At 42.9% G+C, this 12,484-nt stretch overlaps 1 protein-coding gene across 7 annotated transcripts in view; it reads right to left on the bottom strand.

Annotated features, from left to right (window-relative positions):
• Positions 1-12,484, bottom strand: part of LOC140186899 (ATP-binding cassette sub-family C member 9-like) — a 193,634-nt gene that overhangs the window by 70,841 nt on the left and 110,309 nt on the right. For all 7 annotated transcript variants that reach the window (XM_072241652.1, XM_072241653.1, XM_072241650.1 and 4 more), the window contains one exon: positions 3,353-3,490. In XM_072241652.1, coding sequence (XP_072097753.1) covers positions 3,353-3,490 — 138 coding nt within the window. The remainder of the gene's footprint in view (positions 1-3,352; positions 3,491-12,484) is intronic.

The raw sequence follows: 12,484 nt of genomic DNA on the forward strand, positions 1-12,484 counted from the left end.
GGGGTACGAAGGGGAGGAGGGGCATTAATGGAAGTTTGAGAAGTCAATGTTCATGCCATCAGGTTGGAGGCTACCCAGACGGAATATAAGGTGTTGTTCCTCCAACCTGATGGCTTCATCTTTACATTAGAGGAGACTGTGGATAGACATATCAGAACGGGAATGGGATGCGAAATTAAAATGTGTGGCCACTGGGAGATCCTGCTTTCTCTGGCGGACAGAGCATAAGTGTTCAGTGAAATGGTCTCCCAGCCTGCGTCGGGTCTCCCCAATATATAGAAGGCCTCATCGGGAGCACCAAACACAGTAAATCACCCCAGCCGACTCACAGGTGAAGTGTCGCCTCACCTGGAAGGACTGTCTGGGGCCCTGAATGGTGGTGAGGGAGGAAGTGTAAGGGCATGTGTAGCACTTGTTCTGCTTACAAGGGTAACTGCCGGGAGGGAGATCGGTAGGGAAGGATGAGGGGGACGAATGGACAAGGGAGTCGCGTAGGGGGCGATCCCTGCGGAAAGCAGAGGGGGGGGGGAGAGAAAGATGTGTTTAGTGGTGTGATCCCGTTGGAGGTGGCGGAAGTTACAGAGAATTATATGTTGGACCCGGAGGCTGGTGGGGTGGTAGGTGAGGACAAGGGGAACCCTATTCCTAGTGGGGTGGCGGGAGGATGGATTGAGAGCAGATGTGTGTGAAATGGGAGAGATGCGTTTGAGAGCAGAGTTGATGGTGGAGGAAGGGAAGCCCCTTTCTTTAAAAAAGGACATCTCCTTCGTCCTGGAATGAAAAGCCTCATCCTGACAGCAGATGCGGCGGAGACGAAGGAATTGCGAGAAGGGGATGGCATTTTTGCAAGAGACATGGTGGGAAGAGGAATAGTCCAGGTAGCTGTGAGAGTCCATAGGCTTACTATCTCTTCTTTCAGTTAGTCCCGACAAAGGGTGTCGGCCCGAAACGTCAACTGTATCTCTGCCAATAGATGCTGCCTGGCCTGCTGCATTCCACCAACATTTTTTGTGTGTGCTGTTAGGGATGAGCAATAAATGCTGGTCTTCTAAGTGAAACCAGAACCCCAGAGACAGATTTTTAAAAAGCCATTGAGATTTCATCGATAGGTACAGAAAATAATCAGAAAGACCTCTGGAATGCTAAGTTTTATTTCTAGAGGTCAAGAAGGTTCAAGTTGTGTAAATGATGGGTTAAAAACTCATTCAAGGAATTGTGCAGGGATAAACCTGGTGAATATAGACCAGTCAATTTAGCCTTAATAGTGGGAGATTTCAAAACAACTATCAAGGACAGAAATGGCAGTCTTCTGGACGCATGGATTGGTTACAGAAAGCTAATGTGAATTTGATGAAAACTAGCGTGGACTGATGAAGGGTTTTGGGCCGAAATGTGGACTGTACTCTTTGCCATAGATTCTGCCTGGCCTGCTGAGTTCCTAAGCATCCTGAATGTGTTGCCTCGATTTCCAATATCTGCACATTTTCTCTTGTTTGTGAACTTGTAAATGACTAAACATGTCCAGAGTCTGCTACCCTATATTCAGCATCCTCTTTTCTTTTTACTACCATATACTGTGCTGAGATCCATCTCCTGCTCTGAGAAAACGAATCTCAGGATAGAATATGGTGACAGACACAAACTTTGATCATAAATTTAATTTGAACATTTACTACATCAAAGCACTTAATGCATGATATGAACTGCCTGAGTGACACACAAACAGAAGATGTTCACTGTATGTCAGTACATTTGACAATAATAAGTCAATTCCAATTTTGATCAAGTACCGGGGTTGTATATTTGGGTGTTCGAAGAAGTGTCAAATGTAACAATCACCACCACCATCAAGTTTGGAACAAACGGTATAACATTAGATAAGTAACAATATTAATGTTGCAAGATTATTTATTACACTGGGAAAATAAAGTCTGGCAAGTAAAGGGGATGCAGGAAACTGGCCTAATGAGTAACAAGAATGTGATTTAAACATAGATCAAGGCCATTACAAGCTCCTGCAGGTTAACTCAAGTAACCTCCTGTGCAATGAGTGAACTCCACGGCATCTTCTGTATCTTGGACAACCAGAGGTGTAGGAAGTGTCATCAGTTGGAGGAGCTTGTGTTCTAAGCTTTGGAAGTTGAGTAACAGTTGATGTCACCCCAGTATATCCATGAACTGAGTGCTTTGTGGATAGTACGTTTCAGGACATAGTGCAAAAAAATGCAGGCAGAGGGGCAATGGGGGACTGGCACACAGATGAAAAAAAGGAGCAGGCAGGCAGTACAGGAGACCCCCAAGGACATTCTGTGCTTAAACCTTTATTTTGTTCTGGGCATAGCTAGGAGACAGATTTTCCCTAGCGTGCAACCAGGGCCAATTCTATAGTGTCATTCATGCTCAGCTTGAAAGGGTGAGAGGATAATGATAGAAAGAACACTGAAACCACATTCTTGAACTCTTGATTTTGTCTCTTCTATTTCTTTTCAAGGATCAAGAATCAACTTTATTCACCATATACATTTACATGTATTCAGGATTTGCTGTGGGGTGTTGGTCAGGATGTGAAATGCAACAAAGTACAACACCATTCATCAATTATAAAGAATTATGTAAAAAGTACAGCATTGCATATAAATAAAAATAGAAAAAAGGCTGATAAAGTTCGAGGTTAAAGGACGGATATGGAATAAATGAGCATAAATAAATAAATGCCGGCATGTATTTACAATGTAAATAACATTATAAAAAGTGGTTTAAAGTGTCTACAGTGCAGTGCAGTTACAGGGGTGGAGATAGATGAGGATGGGCGGGCAGGGGGTGCTATTTGCTCTCCAATACTTTGCAATTTTCCATTGCCTTTTACAATTGTCACTGTATTTCCTGTATTTATAATCAACATGCCGATGGTTTACTCTGTGAACTTCCTGCGAACAAGGAATTTCATTGCAGCATGGTGTATATGAGATTAAACTAACGTCAATCTGAATCAGGCATGTTTCCAGAATGCTGTTTTGCAGGATCAGGATCCTGGATCCGGGATCCCTGTGCCAGGGTTAAGGTCATCATTGAGTATTTGGCAAAATATTCTGGGCCGGATGGAGTGGATGTGAATCGCTAGAGAATGTGGTCCATACAGTATTGGTTTCAGTGATATAGAGAGAACAAGAAGCTCCAAAGGCAGATTTGAAGGAGCTAAGAAAGAAGTTAAGGAGGACCTGAAAGGTGGTTATAAAACGCGTGCAGGCTGCAGCTTGCTTACAGCACACTACGTGGATGATACAAAATCAAGACCTACATCAAGGCGTCAACTGCAAGACACGAGTCCAAATTGCTCGGAGCTCTTGCTTACCCAGTCAGCATGTGTCAGGTACTGCAGCTTATGTGTCACCAGAGCTACGGTCCGCTTGTCTTCTCGGAGGAACTTGAGGATTCCTTCCTGCATCAGGTGATCACTGAGGTGAATATCCAGGGCAGAGAAAGGATCATCCTGGTGGGGGTAAAACAAAGGGACACTTGAGCATTTACAGGAATAAACCAGTACTTCAGCCCCATGTTCAAGCGTTTCTTAGTTAGTGACTGTAGTGGGAAAGCATTTAATGGGTTGTACTTACTCCAAGGGTTGAAAACGCCGATGTGACATTAGCTAGAAAATTCCCCTCATGATCTCCTGTACCTAACTCTTCTGCTGCCATATCTTCGCATTGATTGTCTGACCCCTCAGAGTTATCACTTCATCAAAACCCACTGAGTAGCTGTGAAACAAAATTTTCATCCCCCATCTGCAGTTACTGTACAAACGTATATTTCCTCATGATCTGTGCCTCAGGCAATGTCAAGGAGAGTAACCTTTGATTCCTAAAGGCATAAGTGCATAGAATATAGCACAGGAATAGTCAAGTTCAGCCCACAATGTCTAAGCCAACAATAATGTCAATTTAAACTAAATCCAACTACCTGCACATGGTCTGTATCCCTCCAATCTCTGCCTGTTAATGCTTCTCAGACGTTGCTACCATATCTGCTTTAGTGCCTCACCTGTTCCAGATGCCTACCAATCTCTGCTTCGCAAATCTTCCATAAACTTAACCCCCCCCATCTTAAATCTATCTCCATCCCAAATATCTGACATTGTCACCTTGTAATAAAGACATCATCTACCCTAACTATGCCTCTCATAACTATATATATTTCTATCAGGTGTTCCCTCACTCTCTGATGCTCCAGAGAAAACAAATCCTAATTTATCCAACTTCTCCTTATAGCTAATACTCTCTAGTCCAGGTAACATCCTGGTGAATCTCTGTTCCACCCTCTCCAAAGCCTTCACATTCTATAATGCAGTGACCAGAAATGCACACTTTACTCCTGACCAAGGTCTTAAACAGTTTCCAACTTTTATAGTCAATGCCCTGACTAATAAATGCAAGTATACTGCATGCTTTCTTTACTGGAACTCCTTGTGTTGCCTCTTTCGGATAGGTATGGACTTGCAACCCAAGATCCCTCTCACTGCACATCACTGAGGGTACCGCCACTTACTGTCTACTTTCTTCTTACATTTGATCTCCTAAAGCGTAACACCTCACACTTATCCAGATTAAATTCCACCTGTCATTTCTCCACCCATCTCCAACCAATCTATATCTTCTGTACTCTTTGACAATGCTCCTCGTCATGCATAACTCCACCAAATCTAATGCCTTCTGCAAACTTGCAGATCAGACCATCGCTACTTTTGATTTGGGAGGCGGGGGAGGGTGACACGATAGCGTAGCCATTAGTGTAATGCTTCATAGCGCCAGCGATCATGATTGGGGTTCAATTCCCAATGCTGTCTGCAAGGACTTTGTATGTTCTTCCTGTGACAGTGTGGATCTCCTCCAGATCCTTCTGTTTCTTCCCACATTCCAAATACCTACTGGTTAGGGTTATCAAGTCGAGGGCATGCTACTTTAGTGTAGGAAGCATGGTGACACTTGCAGGCTCTCCACAGACTGTGCTGATTGCTGATACAAACAACACACCGAAGGACCTCGGCCTGAAACATCGACTGTACTTTTTTCCATAGATGCTGCCTGCCTACTGAGTTCCTCCAGCACTTTGTGTGTGTTGCATGCATTTCACTGTACAATTCAATTTTTTGTTGTACAAGTCACGAACTTCAAAATAAACTAATCACAGACCTCCAGTCAGAATAACAACATTCCGGCACTACCCCCTGTCTTCTACGGCCAAGCAAATTTCAATCCAATTTACCAACTCTCCATGGATCCCATGCACTTTAATTTTCTGGATCAGCCAACTATGAGGAACTTTATCAAATGCTTTACTCAAGTCCATATAGACAACAACCACTGCACTACCCTGATCAATGTATTAGAGCGGGTGGAGAGGAAGATGTACAGGACTATAAATGACCAGCTCTAAGGTTGGACACTTTGAGACTGTTTTCCCTTAGACAAGGACTAGTGGAGAGATGTCTGACGTGTATGAAGTTTGAAGGAACGAGATAGAATAGATATGAAGTACTGATTTTCATGTGCAGAAGCCAAAACAAGCGGCCATAGATTTAAAAATAACTGTAAGGATTAGAGAGGGAATGAGGGGAAAGGGTGGTAGAGGTCTGGGACTCAGTGCCTGAAAGAGTGGTACTGGCACACACGTAACATTTAAATAATATTTCATGTGTACTTGAAGAACAGTGGCTTACACAGATATGGACCAAGTGTTGGAAGGAAGGATTAAGATGGAGGTTTCTTTTGTAACCAGCACGAATAACACAGATTGAAGGGAGCCCATCCATGTCCAGGATGGTTTGGGAGAGCTGGCTTACTTAAATACTCAAAGGCACAAGAACTGAGAGCCAACACAAGGCAAACTTGTGGATTCAATCCAGAATGGGGAGGATTAATCATTCAGGACGGTTTTAGCTATTCTGAATTTTAACCCCCATTTATCCACACCTGATCCACAGGCTGTGGCTGCTTACTTTGGAACTGAAATGATTGAGGGACAACATGTGGGGCCTAGAAGAGTATAAATAGAGCGGATGTATTTCTCTTAGTAGCTGGGTCAAAAAGCCAAGAAGCCTAAAGTAATCCATTGAAGGATTAGAAGGGCGAAGAAAGAACAACGGTCTCCTCCTTCCTTGTGAGTAGTGTGGTCTAGAACTTACGGCCTCACAGAGCAGCAGAGGGAGAGTCTCATCACATTTATCAACTGCTTGGATATACACTCAGTGCCACTTTATTAGGTACACCTGCTCATTAATGTAAATATACATTCAGCCAATCATGTGGCAGCAAGTCGATGCATAAAAGCGTGTAGACATGGTCAAGAGGTTCAGTTGTTGTTCAAACCACAGAATGGATAAGAAATCATAGAATCAAAAGTTGGTGCCAGATGGGGTGGTTTGAGTATCTCAGATCTCCTGCCGATCTCCTGGGACTTTCACACACAACAGTGTCTAGAGTTTACAGAGAATGGTGTGCTAATCATACGGATATAGTGAGTGGCAGTTCTGTGGGCAAAAACACCTGATCAATGAGAGAGTTCAGAGGAAATGGCCAGCTGGTTCAAGCTGACAAGAAGGTGACAGTAACTTCAATAACCACACATAACAACAGCGGTGTGCAGAAGGGCATCTCTGAATGCACAGCATGTCAAATCTTGAAGTGGATGGGCTACAGCAGGTGGTACCTAATAAAGTGGCCACTGAGCTGTATACTTGAAGGGCCATGATCAAGCATATACTGAGTGGCCACTTGATTAGGGATCACCTGCTGTAGCCCATCCACCAAGATTCGACATGTTCTGCATTCAGAGATGCCAGGTGTGGTGTTGGAAGGTGAGCTTAAATTGGGAATGCCTTTCTTTTAACCAACACAGGTGGTGGGCTGAATGACCTCCTATTGTATCATAAATCTTCAATGGTTCTTTGATCCCAAACTGAATGAAAATCTATTCATCTTTATCCTACTTAACTCTGAGTCCACAGCCTTTTTGGTGGGGGCGGGAGAAGGCAAAGTTCAGATTTCCACAACCCTTTAAGTAATAACATCTACCAACATGTCCTAAAGTATAGAGATTGCCTCATTGTACCATAAAAAAACGATTCTCTTGATTGGTTTCTGCATTTTCAGCAGTAGTCGTTATGCTGGGATTAACAGTATGGACATGTGGTCAGAGAGGCCAAGATAAGAGTGTGGGATGGTTTTGTAAGTACCATGTCAGTTTGTATAAACATTGTCCAGTCTGTTTGTTTTCCTTCATGGTCATGGGGACGAGTTGGTGGAATTTGGGTAAAATGTCCTGCAGGTTAACATGATTGGAGTCTTCCGCAATTATCAAAGAGACAGTCCGGATGCTTGTTTTAAGAGAGCTGATGATACTGCAAAGCTCTCCTTTGGCAGTTGTGCTCGGGTCGGAGGGGATGGGAACAGCATTAATGAACACAACAGGAAACTCGCTAAGCAGCTAATGTGGCCGGCGTTTAATTGTAAGATGTTCAGTTGCCCCAGAACTGTGACACTAACTACAGATGTTACTACACATTCAGATTCCAGCACAAGTGAATACAAAACCAAGTAAATTCAGCCCATTAGCTCAGTATCGTTGTGGTAGCAAACCAACTATTATGGCAATCTTGTTCTTTAGTTAATTCAAGAATCCAGTGAAGTGTACGACTTTGAACATCTTCTTGTCTTCAAAGATGAGCAGTTTATAAATAGAAGTGTTGTTAGTTAGCAAAATAATACCAGTAACAAATTTCATTCCATTTTAAGTGCTTGTAAAATACTCATTAAGTACAGTTAGTTTACATAACAACATAAGACATTAAGCAGAAGTACAATTACAGAGAATGTTAACTGTTCATTAGCTTGGAATTATGGAGAGGATGGTTCCAGTAGCGTGGTAGTCAAGGACCACAGGGCACAGCCTCAGGAAATCCCTTTAGAAGAGAGTGGAGAAGGAATTTCTTTATAGCAAGTGATTGGTGAATCTGTGGAATTCATTGCCACAGATGGCTGTGGAGACCAAGTCATTGATATACTTAAAGCAGAGGTTACAGGTTCTTAATTAAACACACACATTCTGCAGATGCTGGAAGTCCAGAGTAAGACATACAAAATGATGCCTGCCCTGCTGATCTCCTTCGGCATTTTGTATGTGCTTTGTTTAGTGAGGGCAGCAAAGGTTATGGGGAGAAGACAGGAGAATGGGCTTGAGAGGGATAATAAATTAGCCATGGTGGATTGGTAGAACAGAATCAATGAGCCAAATGGCCAAATTCTGCTCCAATGTTAGGGATTGTGGATAAATGTGGAAAATCAAGTTGGTGCTGGATCCCAGGAGAACAAACTTGCAGAATGCCTACAAGATGGCTTATGGTTGAGCTCACTGGGAAAAGGCAATTCTGGATTGAAAGTTGTGAAATGAAGCAGATTTTATCAGGGAGCTTAAAGAAAAGGAACCTTTAGGAGTCAATAACAATATGACAGATTTTACCCTGCAGTTTGAGAAGAAGCTAAAATCAGATAGACTATTATTACAGTGGAGTAACAGGAACTACAGAGTCTTCAGAGAAGAGCTGACCAAAGATGATTAGAAAGCTGACTTGCAGGGATGACTAGAGCAGCAATGGCTGGTGTTTCTGGGAGAATTTTAGAAGACACAGGACTGATTCATCCCAAAGAAGAAGCATGCTAAAGGGAGGATGAGGCAACCGAGACTCATAAGGGTAATCAAAGACAGCATAAAAGCAAAAGAGAGGGCATACAATATAGCAAAAATTAGTTGGAATCTAGAGGATTGGGAACCTTAAAAACCAATAAAAGGCAATTACAACTGCAATAAGGAGAGAAAAGTTGAAATATTAAGGTTAGTGAACCAATAACATAAAAGAGGACACCAAAATCTTTTTAAGATATATAAGAGGTAAAGGAGTGGTAAGAGTGGATATTGGACCACTGGAAAATTATGATGGAGAGGTAGCAGTGGAACGAAGAAATGGTGGACAACTGACTAAATATTTTGCATCACTCTTCACTGTGGAAGTGACCAGCAGTATGTCAGAGCTTTGGGAGTGTCAGGACAGAGTGCAGTTGCTATTATTGAGGAGAAGATGCTTGGAAAGTTGAAAGATCTGAAGGTAGACAAGTCACCTGGACCAGATGGACTATACCCTGCGGGTTTATGCAAATATTAACATTCATTTCAAGAGGAATAGAATAGAATATAAAATTCTGAGGCTTTATAAGACACTGATAAGTCCACAAACGGAGTACTGTGAGCAGTATTGTGGATCTGTGGAATTCATTGCTAAAGGCGGCTGTGGAGGCCAAGTCATTGGGTACAGTTAAAGCAGTGGTTGATAGGTTCTTGATTGGCAAGGTTGTCAATGGTTACAGGGAGAAAGCCTGAAAATGGGGCTGAGAGGGAAAATAAATCAGCCATGGAACGGTGGAGCAGTTTCGATGAACTGAACGGCCTAAGTCTGCTCCTACATCTTAAGGTCTAAAAAGATATCACTATTGCCTGTGCCAGCTCTTCTTTTTCTCTGCATTGCTCCAAGATTTTCCTTTTTAATATCCAATTCCTTTTCCCAAAGTTACCATTGAATCGGCTCCTGGCGCATTCAAGACCATAACAGTTTTTCCTAAAAATAAATGCCAAAGAATTCATTTCTGGATCTTGATCAGGTGAAATATTCCATTGTTCAAAGTGAGACAAGAACTTTTCTCCCAGGAGAACTGCTCAACTCTCTTCTCTTAACCTGCATAATTGATGGTCCTGAGTTCCTGTTCTCTCAGCTGTGACATAGAGATATTCCAGCAGCTGTAAATGTTGATCGAAAAGCCTAATGCTTAATGATAGCAGTGAAATGGCAACAAACAATTTAAAAAGTAGGTTTCTGGAAACTTGCTCTATGTATATTGGTTCCATGTATAATTAAATGGAACTGGGACGATAACTGGTAGCGGGGAGGAACAATATACAGGCTCTTTTACAGGCGGTGTGTCTGATACTCCCAGTGTTGCATTGCTGAAAAGATGAGAATCACCACAATATTGATTCAACAGCAAACAGTTTCAATCATTATGAAGCACTTTAAGTTTATAAAAAGTTTTGTCCAAGTACAATTTATTGTTCTCATAGGAATACACACACTGGATGTAAATTTCATGATAAATTAACTTTTTGCAGTAGTATCACAGCACACTGCAAGATGAAGACAAGTATAACTTACATGTGTGCAAAATCTGCAATAAAATAAACATAATGACACTAGAGATTGAGACAAAGAACTGAAATATAGTTTACTATACAACTTTAGCTACTTCAGGGGATGTCAGTAAGACATGACTTCATTGCATACAACCCATTTCAGGAAAATTCTTTGTATTTTTTGTCCCAGCACAATCTCAAACCAATCAGAGCAATCAAGAGAATAACAGCACAACCAATACCAGGAAATGCTGGCAATGGACTAAACATGAAGAAAGGGTGGAACCCAATTCTATCACCACAACACTATATTGATAGGCATCCGTTAGTCTTGTGAGACCATGGATTTGCGCCTTGGAAGGCTTCCAGGGCGCAGGCCTGGGCAAGGTTGTATGGAAGACCAGCAGTTGCCCATGCTGCAAGTCTCTCCTCTCCACGCCACCAATGTTGTCCAAGGGAAGGGCACTAGGGCCGATACAGCTTGGCACCAGTGTCGTCGCAGAGCACTGTGTGGTTAAGTGCTTTGCTCAAGGACACAACACGCTGCCTCAGCTGAGGCTCCAACTAGCGACCTTCAGATCACTAGACCGATGCCTTAACCACTTGGCCACGCGCCAACACTCCAATATGATGAACAACCTGATGACAAACAAAAGTGAGGCTGCAGAAATAACAGCTGAAAGTCCTCTGAGGCACAGCTGTGAAAAGAGTTGCCAGAGTCAGAGGCATTGCTCTCTCAAACATCAGAGGCTTGCTGGGTAGCTTTCCATCCCAACATTCCTAGGTGGGAGCGCCAGGTATTCCTGAGAAAGGACTCCGAGGTTCTCCCTTAGAAGATGATGCATTTACTGAATGAGCAGCCAGAGGAAGTGGTCCAGGTACATACAGTGACATCTGTCTTTTAAAAGGAATTTGGGCAGGGCATATTCTCATGGAACAGTGCAGCATGCATACAGGACCTCCGGTTCAACCTGTCCACCTAGCTAGTCCCAATTTCCTGCATTTAGCTCATACCCCTCTAAGTCTCGCCCCTCCACACAGCCAACCAAGTGCTTCTTAAATTATACTATTATACCTGCCTCAATCATTTCCTCTGGCAGCTCATTCTATATACTCACCACCCACTGGGTGAGAAATGTCTCCCAGGTTCCTTTTAAACCTTTTCCCTTTCACCCTAAACCTACACCACCCCCCTCCAGTTTTGGACTCCCCAACCCTGGGGAAAAGTCTATTACCGTCCAGCTTATCTATACCTCTCATAATTTTAAACTCCTCTATGAGGTTGCCCCTCATTCTCCATGTCAGGAAAAGTAGAGGAAGCTTGACCCAAATGGAGAGCGGCAGGGACGATTTAGTAGTGCGCAATCACTTTAATAATAAACTGCAAAATAGCAAGTCATGAAGACAAAACAAGAGAGAACGAGTACTTGACATGACAAGGTAACTGAAGGCTAGGCGCAACTGGTTGAGGCTGACTGGTTCGATGAGTGAACAACAATTGTGGATGAGACCTGGGTTTAAATAGGCTGCAGGTGATGAGTTAGAAACAAGTGGCAGGTGGCTCCTGTTAGCTGGGTGGAGACTGGAAAGAGCCTGCCAGCTGGTGTTACAAAGACATGGCCTTGTCAACCTTTCTCCACAACTCTGGCCTTCTAGTTCTGACAACATCCTGATAAATGTTTTTTGCACTCTTTCAGGTTATCCACATTTTTCCTATAACAGAGTGACCAAAACTGCACACAATACTCCAAGTGTGGCCTCACCAACAACTTACACAACTGCAACACATTGCTGTAGCTCCTATAATCAATGCCCTGACTAATGAAGGCCAAAGTGCTAAAGAGCCTTTGCACCACTCTTCATAGTTATGCTGCTGCTTTCAACAAGCTCAGCACTCCTACTCCTAGATCCCTCTGTTCCATTGCACACCCCAATCCCAATCATTCATATTGCAAGTCGTACGCTCATTGACTTCCTCACATTCATCTGTTTGATATCCATTTGCCACTCTTTGACCCACTTCTCAGTAATCAAGATAAAGATCCCCTGCAATCTACGGTAAACTTCTTCACTAAGTCTGCCTCATCTGCAAACTTACTGGCCAAGTCTCTACATTCTCACCCAAATCACTTATAACAACTCATGAGGATCCCAACACTTTACCCTGCAGCATATCACTAGTCACTGACTTTAATTCCAAGAAAGAACCTTCAACTACCACCCTCTGCTGCCTACCTCGGAGCTAATTTTGAAT

Source organism: Mobula birostris, chromosome 23 (assembly GCF_030028105.1).
Source record: "Mobula birostris isolate sMobBir1 chromosome 23, sMobBir1.hap1, whole genome shotgun sequence".
Taxonomy (NCBI): Eukaryota; Metazoa; Chordata; class Chondrichthyes; order Myliobatiformes; family Myliobatidae; genus Mobula; species Mobula birostris.